Source organism: Nothobranchius furzeri, chromosome 13 (genome assembly GCF_043380555.1).
Source record: "Nothobranchius furzeri strain GRZ-AD chromosome 13, NfurGRZ-RIMD1, whole genome shotgun sequence".
Classification (NCBI taxonomy): domain Eukaryota; kingdom Metazoa; phylum Chordata; class Actinopteri; order Cyprinodontiformes; family Nothobranchiidae; genus Nothobranchius; species Nothobranchius furzeri.
Window position 1 is genome coordinate 50810265 of NC_091753.1, and position 26062 is coordinate 50836326.

The following is a 26062-nucleotide window of genomic DNA, read 5'->3' on the forward strand; positions in this document are numbered from 1 at the left end:
AAATGGGAGACAGAAAGACTTACAAAAATAACGTTATTGTTAAACAATGCCTCTCACCCCATGCATGAAACTGTTGGGGAGCTATGAGTGTTTGTCAGCTGTTTCATACTCGTTAATATCTATTCACATAATGTAGCTTAGCACTTTATAGAGAGGGAGAGACGCCTGTCATTCTATTCAGGGCAAGCGTTTCTGAGCTGGTTCAGACCCAGAAACCAGCTTCTCTGGCCCCCTAGCAATTTTTAAAAGGTCAGCATCCTCCTTGACCTCTTTCCAACACTGTTTTCTATTCTGGTCTCCAGGAGTCCATGGGGGATTTTTAAATCTCTGCCATGAGGCTCTGGATGCCAGTGTGGACCTCCCTGACCTGTTCCGACGTTGATCTGGGCCTTAGGCACTCGCAGGTATTTTTTTTCAAAACTCCACCACAAGCCTCTGGAAGGTGGGAGATATGTTGAACTCTTGTCATCACATCACTGGGATTGTAATCCTCCAGTCTGAAGTGTGCTCCACAAATGACTGTCTTTTCAGCTGCCCACAACACACCAGGATCGGAAGATAGGTCTGTTCATTCTCTTATTTTGAAACCTGCGGACTTGATGCTCGGACCCGCTGGAGTTTGTACTCCAAAGTTTTCCTTTTCCTTCCACTGCCTGACTATAGGCCCAGTTGATCTCCCCTGTGGGATCGGGAGCTCCCCATCCCACAGCTCAACAATTGTAAAGCGGAACAAGGCCCATTCAGACTCAATGTCCCCCACTGCTCTCAGGACGTGGTCAAAGCTCTACCGGAGGTGGGAGTTTAAGACCATCTGGACAGGTTCATCTGCCAGGTGTTCCCAGCAGACCCTCACAATACGTTTGGGTCTACCAGGTCTGCGCAGCATATTCTCCCGCCATCTGATCCAGCTCACCACCAGGTGGTGATCAGTTGAAAGCTCCACTTGTCTCTTTACTCGAGTTTCCAAAACATGCGGTCGCATGCCAGACGATACACAACTACAAAGTCGAGCATTGACCTGTAACCTAGGCTGCCCTGGTACCAGGTATACTGATGGGCATCCTTATGTTTGAACATGGTATTTGTTATGGCCAAACTGTGACTTGCGCAGAAGTCCAATAACAGAACACCAGCATTTTATATTAAGTTAAAATAAAATTGAACTTGCTATTTGCTTTTTGCATATGTGTATGTTGTTCAATACACAGCTATTAATTCTTTATTCTTATACTTCTTCTTCACTCTCATGGATGTGATTGCTACTGGGACAAAAACATTTCCCTACTGAGGAACAATGTAGGGATATTCTAATCTCAATTTTCTTTTTTGTTTCATCATAATCATCATCGTCAACATCATCATCACTGGTGGGCCAAATGTAGCTCAGGCGCAATAATACACATTGTTATACACAACACTGACAAATCGTCACAGTCATGTTAATTTATTGGCAGACATTTTCATTAACAAAATTTCCAACTTTAACAGCAGTTTGCTATTCAGTGAAGTTGGATAATAAGGATTGCTGTGGCCAGAGGGATAACGTTAAACACTTTGCTGAAAGGCAGCACCCAGGTTTTGATTCTGTAAACTTGTAAAATTGGTACTTAACGTAAAAACATGTTTTAAATTATTATTTCTGATTCTAATCTGTCCCTCTGAGTTTAACATGCAGGCTGAACCTGAAAATAGTCTCCAACCCTAATTTCCTGCATTACCTTCTGATAGAAAATAGACAGTGAAAATCTAGGATTGAAAAGAATGACAGATCTACATCAAACTGTCACTTAACAATCATGGGCTCATTCATATTGACTCACGACAGAGAAAGCTGGTTGGTTTAGGGTCAAGGAAACCGCAAAGAACATCTTGACTAGTAGAAGCTAACTGTTAGCATTAGCAAATCCACAGCATGGCAGAACTCTTGTAGGCTTGTATTATTTCTGGAGATAAACATCAACATTGCAACACAGTCAGTGGTAGAGTTGCATTGGTGTTAGCCAATCAGATGCAAAGTACACTAATATCAAGGAGTCAAACTCCTGCTGTGTTCAGCTCATCTCTGATGTGTCCATGACACGCTGCTTTTATGTCTGGTAGAAAAAAGGGTGACCCTTGAATTTGAACCTAAAGGTTTGATTAAATAATTTTAAGCAACAAATATTAGCAGTTTCTTCCTACAGTTTCTCTTGGCTGATATCTTGCTAATGTTGTTTAAAAAATTATTTTTCATTTAGTTTTTGTTCATTAAACACTTCTTAGAGTTCTTCTCAGGCTGAAATAAGATGATGAAACACTTTGGAGCAAATATACACAGAATCAGTCCAAAACTGGAGGCCAGAATAGCAAATATCTCCACAGCTACAGTAAATTTTCCAGGAGAGCTGACATATGCTGGGATGAAGGTGAGCCACACTGCACAGAATATCAGCATGCTGAAGGTTATCAGCTTGGCTTCATTAAAATTATCAGGTAGTTTCCGAGCTAGAACAGCTAACACAAAGCAGAAAACAGCCAGCAGGCCAATGTACCCGAGCACAGCCCAGAACCCAACAGCAGAACCTAATGCACATTCCAGGATGATCTTCTCCTTGTATGTGCTCAGATTCTTCATTGGGAATGGAGGGCTGAGTAACAACCACACAGTACAGATTATGATTTGAATAAATGTGAAAAACACAACAGTCATTCTTTGCTGTGGAGGCCCAAACCATTTCATGACATTACTACCTGGAAGTGTAGCTTTAAAGGCCATTAAAACCACTACAGTTTTCCCAAGAACACAGGAGATACAGAGAACAAAGGTGATACCAAACGCTGTGTGTCGCAGCATGCAGGACCAATCAGAGGGAGCTCCGATGAAAGTTAATGAACATAAGAAACACAGAGTCAGAGAGAAGAGCAGCAGGAAGCTCAGCTCAGAGTTGTTGGCTCTGACAATTGGAGTTGTTCTGTGATGAAAGAAAATAGCTGCTGTTATGATGGCCAGACAGGCCCCACTAACAGAGAATGCAGCCAGGATGATTGCCAGGACTTCATCATAGGAAAGAAACTCCACAGGTTTGGGGAAACAAGCGTCTCTTTGTGCATTAGGCCACGATTCACTGGGACACGGGAAACAGTCTGGAGAATCTGAAAGGAAAATAATTTTAGAGATAAATTAACTCAGAGACCAACAAAAAGGCAATTACCAAAAACATTCTATTTCACCTGTCGTGTTACTAATCTCTCCTTCAGGACATGGTATACAATCATAGCAGCAGATGGGTTTTCCTTTCTGTAATATTTTATGGGTTCCTGGTAGACATCTCTTGGAGCACAATGATACCGGTACCTGTGTACATACAGGAAGCCTTACAACTAGAAACATGAACAGTGTGCACACTAATAAGTCTGATCTGCTATTTTAGAATTATTGAAATTTCTGATAACTAACTTGTGTACTTCTCTCCACCCAGGATATATTCGTGTTGATGTGAAACTGCTGGCCTTTTGGCCGTGATGCATCATAGTACCCTACTGTTACCAGCTCGATATTTCCATTGTCACTTTTCTGCCAATTGATCAGCTCATAAAAAGCTACAGGATCTCCATTTGAATCGAAGGACACAGGATAACCATTACGAGAAAAGTTGACTTTTTGTAGTTCAGTTAAAATCTGTAAGGGAACATAAATAAATAAATAAATAAAACATTTTAATTGAAATAATTGTTTGAGGATTTGATTGTTTTAAAAAATTATTGTTATTTTTTATTTATCAAACTAACCTGTTTGGACTCCAATGTGATATTTGGCTCACACTTAGTGGTGGAATTCTTATCGTGACACACTGCCTTGTGAATCGCATGAACAATTGCATAAACAGCCTTGTACACCATGTTAGTAGCTCTCAGCTGAGATGTATCAGTGTACGGGTTCTTGAGCTTTCTGATGTCTTCAGTGCCATCACACAGTCGTTTGGCCGAGTCCATTTCTTGAAACACATCACAGCATTTCTTTTAAGTTTCGTCAGTCAGAATTTTATTATTCTTATATGTCCACATGAACCTAAAGCGGACGTATTATGCAAAACTATTTTCTTCATCACTTTTATGCTGTCATGTGGGGAGATTTGTCAACACTGGAGGAGCAGTGGCTCTATTCCAAGCCCCTCTCTTAGATATTGAAGCATCTCAACTTATGGCAGCCATGGCAGGTGTTGGTGGATAGGTGAGGCCAGCAACCGCTTGCGTCCCTTAATGCAGTGCTTTAATTGGGCCGTACGCACCAGGACCATACCAGTAATTTTGCTGTCAATTCATCAGCGGAAATCTCAGAAATTGTTGGAAAAAAAAATCCATGCACTTACCTATAAACGACAGCTGTCCACCAACACCCCCCCCCCCCCCCCCCACACACACACACACACACACACACACACCACCACCACCTGCCCAATAAGGTTAATTGAAGTTCCCTTTATTGTTTTTAGTCAACAGTTCATTATTATTATCAATATTAATATTGTTATTAGATGATCCATTGTGGTTTAAGATTAGCAGTTTGTGTCCACATCATATTTATATATATAAAAAATCCATTTAAACATCTGGTACAAAGACTGAGTTTTTTTTTTTGTTCAAGTGCACACTTTTTAAGAGAAAAATAATTCTCCATGTTCTTGTGTAAAGCCTAACCTTTAGTCAGAGTGCATTGGAATGCATCTTCCCAGAACTCTGTCAGCACTGGGGAGGAGACAACCTCACTGGGGGAAAGATCCAGTAAAAACTCCCTCAGACCTGGGATAACAGCTTTAGGAATAGTAACTCCAATGGCTCCTGCACAGAAACTGTAGCCCAGCAGTTGTTGGTCAGTTATCCATCCCTCAGTTCCTATCCACTGATGAGGAGGTGGGGGTTCTCGTGCCAGCTCCTCTAACAGAACAGGTGTGTCTCCTGCAGCTGTAAATGCTACAACAACCATTGCTGTTGACCTGCGAACACATTTATTTATATACACAATGCAAGTTATTCTAAAGCAGTCTTTAACAGCTTAAGTTTTCATTTAAATTGATCTGCACTGATCCATTCTATTTTTGAACTGAAAAAATCTGAACAATTTATTGCTTTTTGGAAACGTCTGCAAATGATGTCACAGAAGTTAGTGCTGTAAGAATCATAAAATTATTAAATAAGGCAAAAAGTCACAAAATGTTGTTGCATTTGTGTTTGAATGGCTCTCCATTAGACCTTTCTCCTGCTGCATGGTCCTCTGTTCTCCTTACCAGATGCTGCTGTAGTTTCCCTAAAAGCAGCATAATGTTTACTGATGTCCCACTAAAAAGGTTCACTCAGGTTTTACTATTTCTTCTTAGTATTTATATTAATAAAGAACTTTTAAGTGAATACTGATAAATTCCTGAGTTTTAATCTACTGCCTGGAGAGTTTTTAGTTTTTAAAACAGATTTCAGGCCATTTACCATTTTACAATGAACTGCAATGAAATGCTATTGTCATTAGTTCTCTAATGTTTTTGAGGAGCATGTAAAGTATTATTATTTTAAAGCCTTTCCATAAAACGCCACTTCTACAATACCTATTAACCCATTTCAGAATAAAACAGTTTGAATGTAAAACGTACATATTAAGCTGTTTCACTAATTCAAAAACAAATAAATAATAGTGCTGTACAAACCTGCGGATGACATCAGCTACTCTCTGGATCTTGCTCTGTGGGTCGGTTCGAAAGAAGGACACAATGTACTCCACACAGATCCCCTCTTTCTTTGCTGCAGCAAGAAACGATGCCATCCCATAATTTCCATAGTCTGAATCTGAGTGGACAGCACCTATCCAAGTCCAGCCAAAGTGTTTCACCAGCTTGGCCAGTGCGTCCGATTGATACTGGTCACTGGGAACTGTTCTGAAAAACGTTGGGAACTGCTTCTTATCTGACAGGCAGGCACATGTGGCAAAGTGGCTGACCTGAAGTCAGGGACAATAAATGTTTTCTTACATTAGAAATAAGCATTTAAAACATCAATGGTGTGCTTTTTTTTAATGCATTTCTTATATTCCATTTTGAAATGAATTTAAAACACTTACCTGAGGGATGTTGAAGGACCCAATGATGCGTGACATGATGATGGATGGTGTGGATTCAGAGGCTCCAACAACAGCCGTCACTGCACCATTCTGAGAACAATCGCTGTCTTTGTAAAACACAGGATCCTGACGATTCAACAGTTCAAATGCTACTTGAGTTGCCACAAGTACTGAAGCACAGTTATCATAGATCTGGTATCCAACGTTAATGCCTGGCAGCAGCTCTGTGCTGTTGTTTATCTCCTCAATGGCAAAAATCATCGCACGAGAAAAACGCAGGTCCCGACCGTTAAAGCTGCACAGAATCAGGAGAGTGAAATTTTAGTTTCACTAGATAAGGACTGAAACTGAGCATATTAACATTCAGACAGAGAGTGAATGATAAAACAATGTCAAAATCAAATAACATTTTTTAAATGTGGTTTCTATATTTGCTTATATATTTTAACACAAGTCTGAAATATTACAAAATTCAGCAAATTATAAAATATTACGTGCAAAATTACATTTTCAGATGCCATACCATACAAATTGACATGTTCAGATCATATAACATTCTGTAGCAAATCACATTATTTCCATTATCTGTTAGTCTTTCTGTTTTCTTTCGCTGGCTCACCAACCTTCCTTTGCACATCAGAGAATCAGGTTTGGTTGTGTAGTTGTAAAGCGCTGTTTGCATTGTGTTGTGTATTAGGAAAGCACCACCAATAACAAAGTCACCATCCTTTGAGAATGCAGGTAAACGAGGTGTACCCTGCAAAGTACATTTCATTGTTGAAGCCTTGGCACTGAAACTGTCTTGAGTTAGAGTCTCAATGATTCCTTTCTGACCATCCAGCAGAATGCAAAAGACAGCAACGGACAGTGGATCCAAGGAAATCCCTACTACACTCAAACTAATAAAAAGTGTCCAAATCTCCATTCCTCGCGTGAATGTTTGTGGGTGCAAGTGTGTTGTAACTAGTTTATAAAGCTTCCTTTGTGCATGACGTTGTGGTTCAACACAAAACACCATCAGGAATCTTTGGTTATGCCTTTTATGACCCTAATCCTCTCCAATCATAACTCCAAACCACATGTCCTCTGGGTCCTCAATGGAAAGAAAGGAAAGACACATGATGATTCACTTCCAGGAATCCAAACTGTATCCAAGTGTATTTAAGACCTAAGTTTTATGACCTTGCATTTCCTCACCCATAAAAATGTTCTTACTATTTGTTTACATTGTTGACTGTGTTTAAATGTGCTTTATAAATAAATTTGGTACAGTATGATATGGATTCCACCTCCTTCAATCCACTGACAAGGCTCTGGTTACAATAACCATGGGTCTATTGTATCTCTTTGACCACACACAGATAATTTAGCTGTTGGACATGATTAGGCTAAAAAAAGACGCCTTTTGAGCAAAGTAGAAAATATTTAAAAGATGAAAATGATTTTTTCCCCCACACATTTATTCCTGAATGCAAATTATGATTACAAAAAAATAAGTCAACAGAGGGAAGCAGTTTAACATTTTAGAGCACTGATTACATTTTGGATTTTTTTTTAAATGTTGTTTTTATTACATTTAGTTCTTGTTCATCAAAGATTTCTTAGAGTTCTTCTCAGGCTGAAATAAGATGATGAAACACTTTGGAGCAAATATACACAGAATCAGTCCAAAACTGGAGGCCAGAATAGCAAATATCTCCACAGCTACAGTCAATTTTCCAGGAGAGCTGACATATGCTGGGATGAAGGTGAGCCACACTGCACAGAATATCAGCATGCTGAAGGTTATCAGCTTGGCTTCATTAAAATTATCAGGTAGTTTCCGAGCTAGAACAGCTAACACAAAGCAGAAAACAGCCAGCAGGCCAATGTACCCGAGCACAGCCCAGAACCCAACAGCAGAACCTAATGCACATTCCAGGATGATCTTCTCCTTGTATGTGCTCAGATTCTTCATTGGGAATGGAGGGCTGAGTAACAGCCACACAGTACAGATTATAATTTGAATAAATGTGAAAAACACAACAGTCATTCTTTGCTGTGGAGGCCCAAACCATTTCATGGCATTACTACCTGGAAGTGTAGCTTTAAAGGCCATTAAAACCACTACAGTTTTGCCAAGAACACAGGAGATACAGAGAACAAAGGTGATACCAAACGCTGTGTGTCGCAGCATGCAGGACCAATCAGAGGGAGCTCCGATGAAAGTTAATGAACATAAGAAACACAGAGTCAGAGAGAAGAGCAGCAGGAAGCTCAGCTCAGAGTTGTTGGCTCTGACAATTGGAGTTGTTCTGTGATGAAAGAAAATAGCTGCTGTTATGATGGCCAGACAGGCCCCACTAACAGAGAATGCAGCCAGGATGATTGCCAGGACTTCATCATAGGAAAGAAACTCCACAGGTTTGGGGAAACAAGCGTCTCTTTGTGCATTAGGCCACAATTCACTGGGACACGGGGAACAGTCTGGAGAATCTGAAAGAAAAATCAAATGGAATTTGGAATAAGTCAAATTTTGATTGAAGTAATTATATATTGGTTTACCTGTTGTGTTACTAATCTCTCCTTCAGGACATGGTATACAATCATAGCAACATACTGGTTTTCCTTTCTGCAGCATTTTGCGTGTCCCAGGGGTACAACTCTCTGAACACACTGATGCTGGCAGCTGTTAAAGAGTAACAGGAAGTCTGCATAATAATACATTTTAAAAAGGAAAAGCATTGCTAAGATACCAACATTTGTCTCATTACCTGTGAGCTGCCATCAAACCAGGTTATATCCCTAATTATACGGAACTCCCGTCCTTTAGGCAGTGATGCATCATAGTACCCTACTGTTACCAGCTCAATAACTCCACTCTCTCTCTTCTGCCAGTTGACCAGCTCATAAAAAGCTACAGGATCTCCATTAGCATCGAAAGACACGGGATATCCATTGTGGGTAAAGCTTACTTTCTTTAGTTCAGTTAAAACCTGTGTGGCACAAATAAAGTGATTGGGAGGTGAAAAAAAACTATATTATAAATCTATGTTATTTTTAAGCTTTAATGACCCTAAAAATATAACACTTCTTTTTTCTGAACTTACCGTTTTTGACTCCAGTTTGTTGTGTTTGTCACACTTAATCGTGAGATTGGTTTTGTGACACACTGCATTGTGAATAGCATGAGCTATTGCATAGACAGCCTTGTACACCATGTTTGTAACTCTTAATTGAGATGTGTCAGTGTACGGGTTCTTGAGTTTTCTTACATCTTCAGTTCCATCACACACTCTTTTACTTGAGACAGCATCTGTAAACACATCAAAATCCAGTCCAGGGAGTGACCTGGGGTAGCACATGCAACCCATGGAATGACTGGCCACCCCAAGTACCACCCACTGAATTTACATTGTCCACAAAAGGCTTGGGATTATAAAACTCCAAAGGAGTAGGAGGCAATATGATCCTTTACCACTGGTTTCTATCCCGGCAAGCATACCATTTGTCTATTATCATTATTATTATTATTTTATATTGACATAAGTAGCATTTAGAGTCCTGGTCGCAGTCCCACTCCATCCTGGTGGCACTAATGCACCAAAAAGTACCTTGCTAACCACTAAAACAGCTTAAAGAAGAAGAAGAGAGAAAAAATGGTCATGACCTAATTTGAAACTCACAAATTAAAGCAGAACCACTGATGCCACCCATGTAGTGCCCCAACTGAATGACCTAATTTAAAAAGAGCTGGAAACGCCACTGCTGTTAAATACCATGTTAACATCATTGTTTTTATTTCCACACCGAAAAGTTTTCTCGTTTCCATCAACAGGTTGGTTATGACAATTAAAACAAATGGCTTGGTGTTTGAGAAAAGCAGCTTGCATCTATGTTATTTTTGTTTTTACCACACACACGTTTCAAATTTCCCATAAAAATAATAGCTGTTATCCATATTCTCATGTTAAGTCTCTCACCTTTTATTAATGTACATTGGAATGCATCTTCCCAGAATTCAGAAAGCACTGGGGAGGAGGCTACCTCACTGGGGGAAAGATCCAGTAAAAACTCTCTCAGTCCCGGAATGACTGACTTTGGAATAGCAACTCCAAAGGCTCCTGCACAGAAACTGTAGCCCATGAGTTGTTGGTCAGTTATCCAGCCCTCAGTTCCTATCCACTGATGCGGTGGCGGAGGATCTCGAGCCAACTCCTCTAATAGAACAGGCGTATCTCCAGGGGCTGTATATGCTACTACAACCATTGCTGTTGACCTGTACAGACAACAATTGAAATACACAATGCAGTTGTAAAATGAAGAAGTATTGGTATTACTGTTTTAACCTATGCTTCCTTTTATGTTTTCACATTTTATGTAACAAATGGAGTCATGCAGATATTTGACATTTGAGATTTAATCATTTTAAAGATTTTGGAAAAAAAAATATCAAAAGTTTCTTGCACTGATCCAAATAGAAATTTAAGATTAGGAACTTCAAGATTATTTGACTTGTATCAGTTAAGGGAGTGCTACCCTCTATGTTGTCCTAGTGTCCGTTAGTCAAAGCAAAAGTGAAGCTTATCTCCTCGCTGTGCGTTCGTCTTTTTAAAACTTTATTTTCTAACTACTGAAATGTCTCCCCAGTCTTCATTAGTTTCTACAGGAGTGATTAACCACTAAACCAAACAAATCAGCTGTGTTCATGATTTAAAACATGCAGGAAACTACAGCGCTGGCATGTCAGCTCCACTTTTACTAAATCAAACAGGAACCGAATCGGCACTCTGAAGTTGCAAATGCAATAATCTGGCCAGAGGGTGGTGAGGGTATTAGTTCATTACCCCTGCAAAAGCTAGTTTTAGCACATACTGGCTCAACAAAATGATAAAAATATATGAAAGAACATGGAAACAGCACTAATTTTGCCAAATTGTGTTTCGATTAATATTTATCTGCACTTGTATAAATAGATACTTTTACTGATAAAATTGGCTCCAGCTATGACTTTTATGGAACATTTGAACATTTTTTTTCTTCTTCTTTAAGTTAGTGTTATAAAATATCAGTAAGTCAATTTAAATTGTTGGTAAATTGTTGGAAGCACGTTGAGATAAGTGTTGTACAAACAACCAATACACAACCCTTGTTGACATCATTTTAACGGAGGTTCTGTAAAAAGACTTTAAACAATTAAAATTATAGCTCTTTAAAAGACCAAAATTCAAAGAATAGAATAGTTCTGACTGGACAGATTAGTTGGTCCGTGTAGATCCTATTACAGTGTGTTTGGGCTGTCTTGTCATTCTATCAAAAGTTATTGAAGTTTATACAGAAAAAAAAACCTAAAAAATATAAATTATATAAAAGTTGCTGTGTGGATGAACTACAATGAAATGTCTTAAATTTTAAATATTTAAAAAGTGTTCAGCTGACTCTTGCCACCCATTGTTTGTTCATCTTTTCAGTTAGATCCACTTTTTTCTACAACAATTTTTTTTAAATGCTATTTAAAGAATTAATGAAAATGTGGGTACAATAATAATATTTTATAGCCATTCCCGAGAATGCCACTTAAAAAATATTGTCTCTTTCTTACCTTGTTTCAAAATAACATTTTGAATATAAAGTTTTGCCTCAAAAATATTTAAGCCATTTCTTTATCAATTTGAGTCATAATAAAAATTATTCATGGAAAAACCTGCGGATGACATCAGCAACCCTCTGGATCTTGCTACGTGGGTCGGTTCGAAAGAAGGACACAGAATATTCCACACAGATTCCCTCTCTCTGCGCTGCAGCAAGAAACGATGCCATCCCATAATTTCCATAGTCTGAGTCTGAGTGGACAGCACCTATCCAAGTCCAGCCAAAGTGTTTCACCAGCTTGGCCAGTGCATCAGCCTGGAACTGGTCACTGGGAATTGTTCGGAAAAACGTTGGGAACTGCTGCTTGTTTGACAAACAGATGCAAGTAGCAAAGTGGCTGACCTAAAGTGAGGGGGAGAAGAGAATAACAGTCAGCATCTATGTCAGTGTTGATTTTATTTCATTTAGTTTTTTCTGTTTGAATTAAATTTAGAATTCTTACCAAGGGGATGTTTAAGGCCCCAATGATGCGTGACATGATGATAGATGGTGTGGATTCAGAGGATCCGATGACAGCCGTCACTGCACCATTCTGGGAACAATTGCTGTCTTTGTAAAACACAGGATCCTGACGATTTAACAGTTCAAATGCTACTTGAGTTGCCACAAGTACTGAAGCACAGTTATCATAGATCTGGTATCCAACATTAATGCCTGGCAGCAGCTCTGTGCTGTTGTTTATCTCCTCAATGGCAAAAATCATCGCACGAGAAAAACGCAGGTCCCGACCGTTAAAGCTGCACAGAATCAGGAAAGCTGATATTTAGTTGTTGTTTTTTTTAAATGAGGTGGGAAAAAAACAAAATAAAAACAAAAGAGTTCAACAACAAACCAGAAACACTAAGAGACAGGGCAAACAGAAAAATAAACCCAAGTCAAATGACATTTATGCTTCTCAATATTCAGTTGCTAAATCTGATTTAATTCATGCATTTTATCACAGGTATGGATTCAGTAAAAGTCCTATTAATATATATTTATACATATTTGTTGCTCACAACTTTGCAGCAAATGTAAATCACATCACTTTCACTTATGTACAACATCAGTTTGTTTCCTTTCTCTGGTTGACTAACCTTCCTGTGCACATCAGAGTATCAGGTTTGGTTGTGTAGCTGTAAGTCACAGTTTGCATTGAGTAATGAATGAAAAAAGCACCTCCGATAACAAAGTCACCTTCCTTTGAGAATGCAGGTGAACGAGGTGTACCCTGCAAAGTACATTTCATTAATGAAGCCTCCGTGCTAACACCAATACCAGTCAGAGTCTCTATTGGTTCGGTGGTGTCTCTCTGATCATCCAGCAAAACACCAAAGACAACAACCGACATCAGATCCAGGGAAATCCCTACTGCACTCAAACCAATAAACAGAGTCTGAATCTCCATTCCTTGTGTGAATGTGTGTGGGTGTAAACGTGTTCAAACTGGCTTATAAACTTCTATTGTGCATCAGGTGGATGAACAAACACAATCAACCCTCGACCAGCAAACTTTGGCTACGCCTTTTATGACGCAGCATGCACAATATGCTGCGTGTGTCCTCTGAGCTTTGAGAATATTCTCATTGTCTATATTTGTTATGCCATTTTCATAATTCACCTTTATGAAAGAATCATAAGTTTAAATTTTCCTTTACATTTTAAATTAGACATCGTCTCTGTTCATGGTCTGATGTGGGACCATGAACAGAGACGATGGGGTTTACACATTGGATCGTGCATGCGACTGCATCATCGGAGAGGGGAGAGCGGGCAGCAGAGGGCGACAACCTTATCTGTGTTTCAAAAAAGAACCAAAAATGAAATTAGACAACTCTTTTATACAGTTCATCAGCAAATAAAAACTGAAAAGGGGGTGACTTGCCTTTTGAACGCTAATTAAGAAGGGCAGCAATGGCTTGAGAGGTATAGAGCGTTGTCCAGAAACTGGAGGTTTGCTTTTTTGATCCTAGCTCATTCGTAGCCTTTGTCATTGTCTGTAAGTAAGACATTTCACCCGGCTTTGTGGCCTTACGAACACCACCAGCAGGCAAGGTTGGTTAAGTGTCTTGCCCAAGGACACAATGGCAGCAAAAGACTGAGTGAGGCTCGACCCTGCAACCTTCCGGTTACGGGGGAGCACTTAACTCCTGTGCCACCATCGCCCACATGTCCCACAGGTACTTTCAGTTAATCATATAATTATAATTAATGTAAAATAATTTATTTTGTATCTAGAGGAGGATCATATCCTATCATCCACAATATTACCAGCAATTATTACTTTTCTGGAGAAAAAAAATCTACCATGTTAAGCTAAATTCATTAAGTATCCTCATCTCATGCATTCTCTTGTCAGGATTACACTCCCTATTACACTCCCTATTTGTCCCTCACTACTCTCCGTAGCTGTTTCTTGCTTGTGGGGGGCATAAACAACTCTCCGGTTGGCAGCCACAGTGAAAAAGCTCGCTAAAACACACAAAAGTCTCAAAGTAATAAAAGTTACAAAGTTAAATGCAAAGTTTAGAGCAGAACATTGACCCAGAGGTTCCCTGATTGAGCAGACGCATGAGAATACACTTACTGACCGCCAGCGCCGGCGCTCCGCACACGCACACCACGCATAGCGCGTAGGGCACCACGCCGGGGGAGCGGCACCAAACGCAAGCTTATGAAAAAATAATATATATATGATAAAGACAGATTTCAATTAGAAGATGTGCAAAGCAAGTTAACAGCATGTTTATAGAGAGAAAACAATACAAAAAGTAAAGGAGATGGACCGTGTCCACTTTTCACTCTGTCCGGGCGTCCGGACTGGGGGTTCTTGTATTGATGAAAATGTCCGGTTTTTCATCCAGGAGCAGGGATCGAATTATGGGGGAGCTGTATATCCTACACATCCAGGGGAGCCGGAAAAAAGTGTTCTACCGATATTACATCATTTATGGACTCTTTTGAGCATAGAGCACTGACAGCAGCACAGCGCGTTATTGCGCAGCGCTCCAGGCAGCTGCGTCCAGCGCACTGTCCATTCTCAAAGTGGCGCAACCAAAAAACTATAATTAACCCATGATCGTTCATGTCCGCTCATGTTCTCAACTTTCTGTCTTATTTGTGCCTGTAGCGCTCTGCTACTGCGGACCTCATGACCTGTGCTGCGGAGATTTCACCTCACTGACGCAGCATCGAAACGCGCTCTCCGCTTTGCGGTCAGGAGATCCCTTTGATCTGCTCAGAAGTAACTGATGAGGTGAAAAAGTAAGAATCCAGGCAGCAGATTTTCTGGAGAGTTTAGAGGAGATGCAGGAAGATGAGAGACAGACAGGACAGGAAAATAGTTCAATAAAAACAAGAAAACAAAGTAAAATGTAGGTAGATTTATCTCCACTACATGTTTTCACCTGTATAAAACAATAAATTATACACATGTAATAATCATACATCTGATACAATTCAGATCACCTTCAAAACTCAGTCACACAGCCAGGGCCGTTTCAAGGCATTTTGGGGGCCAAGGCTAAATGACCCCCCCCCCCCCACACACACACACACACACAGACACACCACCACCACCACCACCCACCACCCCAAAACTGGGCTCCCCAGAAGCCTCTGTGTAATTCATACCCTCTCCAGGAGTATTAGTTAAACAGTGTTTGTAAAAGCCCCTCAGACATCACTGACATGTTCTAATATTATCAGATGAAAGAAGACTTTGTGCTTAGGGCACCAAAATAGCTAGCAACGGCCCTGCTGACCGCTTAGAGACGGAGCAAGCTAGTGGCTAATGCTAGCAGCTAGCCGCTATAATCCAGTATGGTGTGCTTCTTCAGTGGTTCACAATTGTTGATGTCCACATCTTATTGCATCAATTGTTAGATTATTTTCCTCAGCTCTACCGAGCACCCCAGCTAAAAAAACCAACACACTGCTTTAAACTCGCTCTCTGTGTGTCTGTGGTGCTGACAGTTGCAGACTAGTAAATAGAATTAAAAAAACCTCAAGAGTTTGAAAGTTGTTTACCAAAAAAAATATATATATATATATATATATATATATATATATATATATATATATGTATATGTATATATATATATATATATATATATATATGTATATGTATATATATATATATATATATATATATATATATATGTATATCTATATATAGATAGATAGATATATATCTATATATAGATATATATATATCTATATATAGATAGATAGATAGATAGATAGATAGATAGATAGATAGATAGATAGATAGATAAATCAAGAGCAGACAGCTTTCATGGACTAACACACAATCTCACCAACTCACTAATTAGATCCTGAATAAAGAGGCAAGGCAAGCAAATTTATTTGTTTATTACATTTCATAAGCGGTAATTCAATGTGCTGTCCAGTAGCAAGAATAGCACGGACATTAAAATCAACATGACATCATAATTAAGATGCACAAATACGTTAAGATCAAATTAAACACACAAATGAATTTCATATTTAAGAATCAGATGAAAATCTAAGTTAAAGGGTGAGCAGTTACAGTGCAGAAGGTGCAGCGTAAGAGGCCTCCTTCATCCTGGAAGTTCTAACTAAACGTGTCCATCTCCAGCAGACGGATGTGTTTGGTAATCTTGGGCTAAACAAAAAGCAGCAGAAATGCAGTGAATTTCCTTTCTTACCTCACGTTTCATACAATGCATTATTCATTATCCATTGCTTAGCATGCAGGTTGTGATCAAATAAGAAATTTCATCACACATGACAAAAGTTTTCACTTCAATTTTAGTGGAATTTATTCAATTTGTCTTCAATGCAAATGTTCACATTTGCATTGAAGACACTCCTGCAGGAGTTGATAAAAAAATCCAGTTGCCACAACTGACACATTAGTTTTTATGAACTTAAAAACAAACAACAGAACAAAACATTTAATCTTTTTTTTTATATAGGTTATAAGACAAAGCAAAGATAAGTCAATTTGATTACAAAAAGCTGTTATCAATTTTTGCATAGGAACACTTCACATTAGCGTTTTTCTTTTCGTTTTGTTTGTGATTTTTCAGGTCAATTGCATTCCAGATTAAATTTCTGTTTGTGAGCAGGTTTATAACAAAATGCAGATATTTAATAATTGTATTGACAAATTTCAACGGTGTCAAAAACGATGAAGGGGTATTCGTGTTTCCATCTTAATTTCCAATCTCTGATCCTTTATTTTTATGTTTGTCCAGTAAAAACTTCTTAGAGTTCTTCTCAGGCTGAAATAAGATGAAGAAACACTTTGGAGCAAATATACACAGAATCAGTCCAAAACTGGAGGCCAGAATAGCAAATATCTCCACAGCTACAGTCAATTTTCCAGGAGAGCTGACATATGCTGGGATGAAGGTGAGCCACACTGCACAGAATATCAGCATGCTGAAGGTTATCAGCTTGGCTTCATTAAAATTATCAGGTAGTTTCCGAGCTAGAACAGCTAACACAAAGCAGAAAACAGCCAGCAGGCCAATGTACCCGAGCACAGCCCAGAACCCAACAGCAGAACCTAATGCACATTCCAGGATGATCTTCTCCTTGTATGTGCTCAGATTCTTCATTGGGAATGGAGGGCTGAGTAACAGCCACACAGTACAGATTACTACCTGTATGAATGTAAATAGCACTACAGTCATTCTTTGTTGTGGAGGCCCAAACCATTTCATGACATTACTACCTGGAAGTGTAGCTTTAAAGGCCATTAAAACCACTACAGTCTTCCCAAGAACACAGGAGATACAGAGAACAAAGGTGATACCAAACGCTGTGTATCGCAGCATGCAGGACCAATCAGAGGGAGCTCCGATGAAAGTTAATGAACATAAGAAACACAGAGTCAGAGAGAAGAGCAGCAGGAAGCTCAGCTCAGAGTTGTTGGCTCTGACAATTGGAGTTGTTCTGTGATGAAAGAAAATAGCTGTTGTTATGATGGCCAGACAGGCCCCACTAACAGAGAATGCAGCCAGGATGATTGCCAGGACTTCATCATAGGAAAGAAACTCCACAGGTTTGGGGAAACAAGCGTCTCTTTGTGCATTAGGCCACAATTCACTGGGACACGGTAAACAGTCTGGGGAATCTGAAAGGAAAATAATTTTAGAGATAAATTAACTCTGAGACCAACAAAAATGCAATTACCAAAAACATTCTATTTCACCTGTCATGTTACTAATCTCTCCTTCAGGACATGGTATACAATCATAGCAGCAGATGGGTTTTCCTTTCTGTAATATTTTATGGGTTCCTGGTAGACATCTCTTGGAGCACAATGATACTGGTACCTGTTCACATACAGGAAGCATTGCAACTCAATATTTCTTAAATGGAAGATGAGACTAGTTCACAAACTCTTAATTTTTCCTAATTATTGATAACTTACTTGTGTGTTGCTCTCCACCCATGATATATTCCTGTTGATATGAAACTCCTGGCCTTTAGGCAGTGATGCATCATAGTACCCTACTGTTACCAGCTCAATAACTCCACGCTCACTCTTTTGCCAGTTGACCAGCTCATAAAAAGCTACTGGATCTCCATTAGCATCAAATGACACAGGATAACCATTGCGAGAAAATTTTACCTTCTTTATTTCAGTTAAAACCTGGAAGGTACAAGGGAGGCACAAGAGGAAAATCAAACCACTCTGTGTGTGTTTCTTTAGGGTACATGAGTGCCCCTCCCTGTGCTGCCACCTTACTGTGGTGGAGGGGTTTGAGTGTCACAATGATCCTAGGAGCTAAGTTGTCTGAGGGTTTATGCCTCTGGTAGAGTAACAGAAAACAGGGTGGGGAGAGGGACGTCTGGACCTCTCGACTTAGGCTGATGCCCCCGCGACCCGACTCCGGAGAAGTGGGAAAAAATGGATGGAGTGTTTGAGAAAAAAAACATGTGAAAATCACTTTAATCTGGTCTTACCTGTTTAGGCTCCAATCTGATGTTTTTTTCACATTCAGTGGTGAAATTTGTTTTTTGACAGATTGCATTATGAATGGCATGAGCTATTGCATAAACAGCCTTATACACCATGTTAGTGACTCTTAATTGAGTTGTATCAGTATATGGACTCTGGAGAGTATCCATGTCTTGAGTTCCATCACATGCTCTCTTCTCTGGATCAGCACCTAAAACCAATTAATAAGCACAAACCTGATTTTAATAATAAAAAATATATTTAATTCAGGCTATCTCCTCAAAGGCAGCAGGGAGTTTGGCTGTGGTGTGTCTTACGACGAAGGGTGGACCCCACAGTCTCAAACCTGAAGCTCACACAGAATTGTCAGAAACTGCAGTTCCACCCTCATCCGCTAGGGGCTGGCACCAGAAGTGAGCAGATCCTCGTTGACTTCCAATGTTTCACAACAGAAAAAAAAAAAAAAAAAAACATGTTTGCAGCCTGGTTCAAAAAAACATTTTAGGTTTAATGGATTTAGTTTCAGATATGACAACTCTGAGGGTGGTGAATTGTTTTGCAACTTTTCTGTTTTGGTGTAAATAAGTACTTGAATTATGAATAAATAGATTTGATTGACAGGTAGCAGGAGCATCAGAGCTTGCATCAGCAGTTAACTTTGGGGAAGGCCTGAGCCTCGGACTCATATTAATAGATGATGGACATTTCCACTCTCTGAACTTTAGTTGTGTCCTCTGTGTGTTCGTGTTTGGATGCTAATCATGGAATTATTTCGGCAAAGATGCTGTTATTGTTCAAACAGATCGTCCAAGAAATCTCTGCTTCATTTTTATCAGTCAGTAAAATTGTATTTCTGTACTGTATTTCGCTGGTTGAATGGGCGAATATGCTATGCATTTAACATAACACTGCTTGGTCAAAATGAGTTGAAATATAATATATTGGTGGGGCTGCTGACTGGGTAATGAAACTGGAGCTTGGTAAACTGGCCAAGGCTAGTGGAGGCTTCCGGGCTTCGCTGGTCCACCGCGGTCAAAGATCCGTGAGTTTGCTCTAGCAGAAGATTCGTTAATGTGTCTGTGCCTTGAGCAGCATTAGCCTTGCAATCAGAGGTCCGCAAGGATGCCGCTCCTTCCTCCCGGAGGCGCCCAGCTTTCTCCTGTCTCCTGACCAGTAACTGCTGCAAGGCGCAGGTGCCCGCCGGCTACCACCTGCCAGGTCAGCCAAGCTGCACGGCCGCATGGCTTCCATGCGAGGCGGTGGTCACGCTGGTCACCTGTGGAGCTCTCTGAGGGAGGCCACAGAAGCACAGCCGCTGTTTGAGTTGGTGCTGCTTCACTTTGGAGTCCCTCTATCACGTTTCTCTCACGAAAAGTGTCTGAAAACCTCTGTTAGCTTTGGGTTATCCTGTAGATAATCTTCTGCTGATCTCTGATTGTGGCGAAGGAGCGGAGCAAGAGCTCATGTGACGAGACGTGTGACACGGCCAAGATGGCGTTAGTGGGAATTGCCCATTTGGCTTCATAACCATCTTTTAGAGAGAGACAGGTAGGCTATGTCCAGGTATATGTTTATGCTTTAAAGGTATAGTGTTGAAATTATTGGCAAATGCTGTTGAAGCTGCTACATAAAAAATGAATAAAAAATTCTGATCCAGCTTCCTTTGTTCAGTATTGCCCCTAATAGTCTCAGAGTCTGATGATTGGTATAATGGTAAATGGCCCGCATTTGTATAGCACCTTTTTAGGGTTCTACAACCCCCCAAGGCACTTTACAACACAATCAGTCATTCACCCATTCACACACACATTCACACACTAATGGTGATGAGCCACAGCTGCCCTGGGGTGCACTGACAAAGGCGAGGACGGATGAACACTGGCTCCACCAGTCCCTCTGACCACCACGGGTAAACTGTCGTGCCCAAGAACACAACAGCAGCCTTCTGTGATCAGAGCCGTGATCGAACTTGCAACCTTCCGATTTTTGGACAACCTGCTCTACCTCCTGAGCTTCTGCTGTGGTTGCAGAAAACGATGCAACCCCAAACACAAGGGAACTTACTGTGGATATTGATGGATATCTCACTTTTTTGACCTGCTGTTGGCACCTTATCTGCTGTAATTAACTTTCCTAACAGTACGTACCTTTATAGTTATTTAATATGCAAGCTAATACGGTAGCATTTGTAAAAACGAGTTTGCTTTCCTGGTTTACCATTAACTTTAAAATCACAGCAGGTCACAGCCACCAACAAAAACGGAAAAAATTGTAGAACCCCCTGAAACTTCTACTCTTGTCCACTCTGCCATGCCATGTCCACATGCACGCACACACACACACACACACACACACTGCTCTGCCAGAGGACAGGCTGTGTTCACGCAACAGATAGGTCATCGAAACGTTTCCTAATAAGAACAGAACCAGACTCTACATGGGACAGTTAAACAGACAGAATTGTTAAACAATTCCTTCAATGACATTTGCAAACCACCAAACCGAGCATGTCGTCTGTTACACTAGAACAAGCACTTGCTTCAAGCTACTTTTGGCTAGCCGGTATATGAGGAACATTTCAAACCACAAGGGGGAAAACGCTCCGGAAAAACATCGTCCACCCTACCTTTAGGTTTGCCAATTATCAGTTCATAATTTTGATCATTTTGTACAAATGTTTTAAATCTTATACAGTTGAATGTTAAAGATCTTCAGCATGCGTCCATATTTCCTGTCCTTTTAACATAATAATAAAAAACATTCCGAGCACAAGCCAGCTGAAGAGCACAAAAACAGCAAATACAAAAAGCTCTCACTTTTTGTCAGCGTGCAGTTGAACGCATCCTCCCAGAACTCCGTAAGCACAGAGGAGGCAGCTACTTCTGTAGGAGGAAGTCTGAGCAGAAAGTTTCTCAGACCTGGAATGACAGATTGTTGAATAGCAACCCCGATGGCTCCTGCACAGAAACTGTAGCTCATCAAGAGCGAATCGGTGCTCCAGCTCTCGGTTCCAACCCACTGACGAGGTGATGGAGGACCCCGGGCCAGCTCCTCTAACAGAACGCTCGTTTCCCCAGTTGCTGTAAATGCCACAACAACTTTAGCTGTTGACCTGCAGACAGATTGAAGGAGAAGAAAAGTGCATTATTTATATAAATAAAAGATAAAAAATACAAGGCAATAAAATGTAACTCAAAATATTAGACAAAATAGATTTTCTGAGACCTAATAATTTTTCTGTGCAGCGTTTATTATTTATTTATGTATTTGTTCTTGTGAAGTGCCTCATGATTTTTATCTTGAGAGGCGCTATATATATTTTTTCTTCATCTTTAATTATGTTGCTAAGCAAACAGCAAAAGACAAAAATATCCATTACAATTTATATTATATAATTAGCACAACTCTTGTGCAAATAAATACTACGCATCTCCGTTTTCAATGTTCCAAAAACTGTAAAAAAAAAAAAAACCAAACATTTCTCTTTTAAAAAATAAATCACACACTTTTCAGAATTCCTGTGCTGAAAGTCTACATCAGGCTTATGTTTAGATTCATAATCAGTGTCGTAGAAACCTGCGAATGACATCAGCCACTCTCTTGATCTTGCTACGCGGGTCGGTTCGAAAAAAGGATACAGAGTACTCCACACAGATTCCCTCTCTCTGTGCTGCGGCAAGAAAAGACGCCATCCCATAATTTCCATAATCTGAGTCTGAGCGGACAGCACCTATCCAAGTCCATCCAAAGTGTTTCACCAGTTTGGCCAGTGCATCAGCCTGGAACTGGTCACTGGGAATGGTTCTGAAAAAGGTCGGGAACTGCTGCTTGTCTGACAGACAGGAACATGTGGCAAAGTGGCTGACCTAAAATGAGAAAAGCAGAACGTGATGTGCTGACAGAAACAGTTTGTATGGGTTGTTTTAATTTTGCTGTGCAGTAAATCCAGACTATTTACCTGAGGAATATTAAAGGGTCCAATGATGCGTGAAAAGCTGATTGATGGTGTTGAGCTAGAGTCACCAACGACAGCCACGATTGCATCAGATTGAGAACAATTGTTGTCTTGATAAAACACAGGGTCCTGACCATTTAACTGTTGAAAGGCTACGTGCGTGGCCACAAGCCCAGACGCACAAGTATCATATATTTGATATCCTAGTTTGATTCCCGGCAGCAGCTCTGTGCTGTTGTTGATCTCCTCGATAGCAAACATCATTGCACGAGAGAAACGCAGGTTTCGAACATTAAGGCTGCACAAAATCAATCAGATGAGAGTCAGAGAAAATTACAGAGTAATGTAAAAAAGTTTACGAATGATCACTAATTACAAATGCAAAACAGCTGATATTACATTTCATTTGTAAAACAAATATCACATTTTTTCAATGACATAATGAGTGATTTTCCTAATTTAATTGCACAGATGCATTAAAAAATAAAATAACACACACACACACACACACACACATATATATATATATATATATATATATATATATATATATATATATATATATATATATATACAGTAAATATATAATATAATATAATATTTTTATTTTTTATCTCTAGCTCCAGTTCATTTTGTGTAAAAGGTAACAAAATAAGGATAATAAGGCCAGCTTTATTTTTTTATCTATATACATTTTTAGTCTTCCAAATCACAAACGTATTTGCAGCAAATGAAAAAAATTCCATTTACATACCTATCTTTCTCTCTCTTTTTTACTGACCTTTCTGTGCAGCGTGGAGGCTCCGGCTTGGTAGTGTAATTATAAATCACTGTTTGTGCTTTGTTGTGAATGAGGAAAACCGCTCCAATAACAAAGTCCCCATGCACTGAAAATATGGATAAACGCGGTGTCCCCTGCAAAGTGCATTTTAGTGGAAACGCCACAGTCTGAACACCAGCGCTGGTTCTAATAGGCTTAATCCCATTTTTGACATCATCCAGAAAAACACCAAAGACAACAATTGACATCAGTGCCCACAAACTCAACACTAATCTCTCACCAATAAAAAATAATTTGATCTCCATTCGTCAAATGTTTGTTTCTTAGTACAAGTCTGTTTTTACTGTTTTTAAACTTCTATGGGTCATCAGGTGGGTGTTCATTTCAAAGAGACACTCCTACCAGCAATCTCTGGTTACGCCTTTGACGACTCTAAAGACCTCAAATCCACTAGGTTTCTCTGTGGTGCATAGTTTTATATTTTCTAGTCTCCTCTCTGGGCATCAAATATGTCCCATTTTACTGTTGAGTCCAAGTCAGGAACAATTAAACTCTAAGATCAAGAGAGCTCCTTCCTCAGTGGCTGGTCCCCACAAACCTTCAGACTGGCAAGGATGATGAATGCAGATCTCTGATGTTTCACATGGAGAATACCAGTGCATTCCATCGGGCAGATGCTTTAGAGTGCCCTTATGCAGAAGGAATAAATATAAACATTATGTTATCCCACATTCAGGGCCAGATTAACACTTTGTTGTACCCTGGGCAACAATATTAAAGGGCCCCATCATCACGACCCAAGGATCACCATAATATGGTCACATACAGAATATTTTACTGTAATATGTAGTAAATATACTCAAAACTTGAATGATTGATGTCACGTAACCCGCTCAGGGTAACCTTTGACCCACCTCATGTGGACTGACTAATGAGGAGAGGGTCTTAACTTGAGGCCCTCTCTTCATTGGTCAGTCTGACTCTCAACTGACGTTCAAAGTCATAGGCAGCGAAGCGTCTCTGTGCAGCGCAAAAGCCCGGGTGGACGGTTTGTTAAATATAGGGTGATCGTATTTCTATTTCCAAAATAGAGGACAGGGGATCTGTGCCTACGATGTCACACTATGGCAACGCCACACAAACCACGTTGGGACCCTTTTTTTTTAAAGAATTAAATTAATATCAGATTCTGCCAATAAAAGGTCTTTAAAACAATTCATATGTAAATATTTAGCATATTTACTGCAAAATCTCATTTTTCTGCTTTAGTGCTGCAACAAGGTTTTATTAATAAGAAATTATTATACCTTTTGTTTTACTTCAGCATCGGTACGCTTCCTGTGCACAGATTATTAAGGATGCTTGTTTCAGCTGTGAGATTAGATGACAGGGTCAGTGAAAATACAAGTTGCCACACACTCCATGGAAACTTTAGGATAATCCACAAATAGTGGCTTTCAAATGGTTTTGTTACTTTTTGCAAGTTTAGAAAAGAAGCAGATGAGACAGCAAGTCTGATCATTTATTTTTTCATCTGATAATATTAGAACATGTCAGTAATGTCTGAGGGGCTTTTATAAACACTGTATAACTAATACTCCTGGACAGGGTATGGAGAGGCTTCTGGGGATCCCAGTTGGGGGGGGGGGGGGGGGGCTGGGTGTGTAACTGAGTTTTGAAGGTGATCTAAAATGAATCAGATGTATAAACAATACATGTGTATAACTTACTGTTTTATACAGGTAAAAACGTGGAGCGGAGATAAATCTACCTACATTTTACTTTTCAACACTTTGTTTTGTTTTCTTGTTTTTATTTAACTATTTTCCTGTCCTGTCTGTCTCTCATCTCCCTGCATCTCCTCTAAATTCTCCAGAAAATCTGCTCATCAGTTACTTTTGAGCAGATCAAAGCTCTTGACCGCAAAGCGGAGTGCACGTTTCAATGCTGCGTCTGTGAGGTGAAATCACCGCAGCACAGGTGATGAGCTCCGCAGTGTGTAGCAGTAGCAGAGCACTTCAGGCAAAAATAAGACAGAAAGTAGAGAACATGTGCGGGCATGAACGATTGTGTGCTAATTATAGTTTTTTGGTGGCACCACTTTGAGAATGGACCGTGCGCTGGACGCAGCAGCCTGGAGCACTGCACACCAACGATCATCGCTATATGTGCTCTCTGTAATGTCTGTAATGCCTCACTAAAGACACAAAACACAAAAAAAAATAAAACCATCCATTCATCTGCTGCTCATATTGGCGATTGGTTTTAGGATTTACATGCCTAAAATTAGCAGTTTTAAAGAGTCCCCAATTGTGACATCACAAATGATAAAATTTGCAGACACTAAACCCTCCCTCCTCAACCGCTGACACTGGGAGAGCACCAGCTTTACATTGATCCCCTCCAGATTAACAGCCTAATCAGTATATGCTGGTGAAGGTTCTCAGTCATCCAGGTCATAGTAGCTGGAGTTCTTTGATTTCTTGTAGATGTTTCGCTCTAAACAAAACAACCATTCCCACACAATATACCCTAATGACATTAGTGGCTCCTCAGGGAGCAGTTTGGAGGGGCATTCATATGTACTTTCTGCTCATTAAACAACAACAGACTCAACACAACCCTACAACTTCCTTAAGGAACTCCGGGCGGATCTCGTCCACCCTCAGAGCC

The 26062-nt window shown here is 39.9% G+C and overlaps 3 protein-coding genes across 3 annotated transcripts; all 3 read right to left on the reverse strand.

Moving 5' to 3' along the window:
- Positions 1-2233: 2233 nt before the first annotated feature.
- LOC129163937 (extracellular calcium-sensing receptor-like) lies at positions 2234-7010 on the reverse strand. The gene is made up of 9 exons (XM_070543257.1): positions 6709-7010; positions 6086-6380; positions 5676-5965; positions 4678-4973; positions 3769-3974; positions 3437-3658; positions 3211-3334; positions 2712-3132; positions 2234-2627 (listed from the first exon to the last, which is right to left on the reverse strand). Exons 1-9 carry the CDS (start codon positions 7008-7010, stop codon positions 2234-2236), a joined length of 2550 nt encoding a protein of 849 aa, XP_070399358.1.
- A 651-nt stretch (positions 7011-7661) lies between these two features.
- Positions 7662-12944, reverse strand: LOC107374571 (extracellular calcium-sensing receptor-like). The gene is made up of 8 exons (XM_054742512.2): positions 12793-12944; positions 12159-12453; positions 11769-12058; positions 10048-10343; positions 9175-9380; positions 8839-9060; positions 8630-8753; positions 7662-8560 (listed from the first exon to the last, which is right to left on the reverse strand). Exons 1-8 carry the CDS (start codon positions 12942-12944, stop codon positions 7662-7664), a joined length of 2484 nt encoding a protein of 827 aa, XP_054598487.2.
- Positions 12945-16073: 3129 nt separating this feature from the next.
- LOC107374572 (extracellular calcium-sensing receptor-like) lies at positions 16074-22872 on the reverse strand. Its single transcript, XM_070543588.1, has 7 exons — positions 22612-22872; positions 22230-22519; positions 21470-21765; positions 18659-18864; positions 18123-18344; positions 17901-18024; positions 16074-17822 (listed from the first exon to the last, which is right to left on the reverse strand). The coding sequence occupies exons 1-7, from the start codon at positions 22870-22872 to the stop codon at positions 16897-16899; spliced, it is 2325 nt and encodes a 774-aa protein (XP_070399689.1). The 3' UTR covers positions 16074-16896.
- Positions 22873-26062: the final 3190 nt, after the last annotated feature.

Coding starts and splice junctions, on each gene's coding strand:
- LOC129163937 (XM_070543257.1), bottom strand. CDS start 7,010: ATGGAGATTTGGACACTTTTTATTAGTTTGAGTGTAGTAGGGATTTCC. Junction 3,975..4,677: donor CCAATGCACTCTGACTAAAG/GTTAGGCTTTAC, acceptor ATGTGTTTCAAG/AAATGGACTCGGCCAAACGA. Junction 3,335..3,436: donor GGGTGGAGAGAAGTACACAA/GTTAGTTATCAG, acceptor GTATGTACACAG/GTACCGGTATCATTGTGCTC.
- LOC107374571 (XM_054742512.2), bottom strand. CDS start 12,944: ATGAAATGTACTTTGCAGGGTACACCTCGTTCACCTGCATTCTCAAAG. Junction 12,454..12,792: donor ACTCTGATGTGCACAGGAAG/GTTAGTCAACCA, acceptor GATTCTGTGCAG/CTTTAACGGTCGGGACCTGC. Junction 9,381..10,047: donor CCAATGTACATTAATAAAAG/GTGAGAGACTTA, acceptor ATGTGTTTACAG/ATGCTGTCTCAAGTAAAAGA.
- LOC107374572 (XM_070543588.1), bottom strand. CDS start 22,872: ATGATGTTTGCTATCGAGGAGATCAACAACAGCACAGAGCTGCTGCCG. Junction 18,345..18,658: donor TCAGATTGGAGCCTAAACAG/GTAAGACCAGAT, acceptor TGTACCTTCCAG/GTTTTAACTGAAATAAAGAA. Junction 18,025..18,122: donor GGGTGGAGAGCAACACACAA/GTAAGTTATCAA, acceptor GTATGTGAACAG/GTACCAGTATCATTGTGCTC.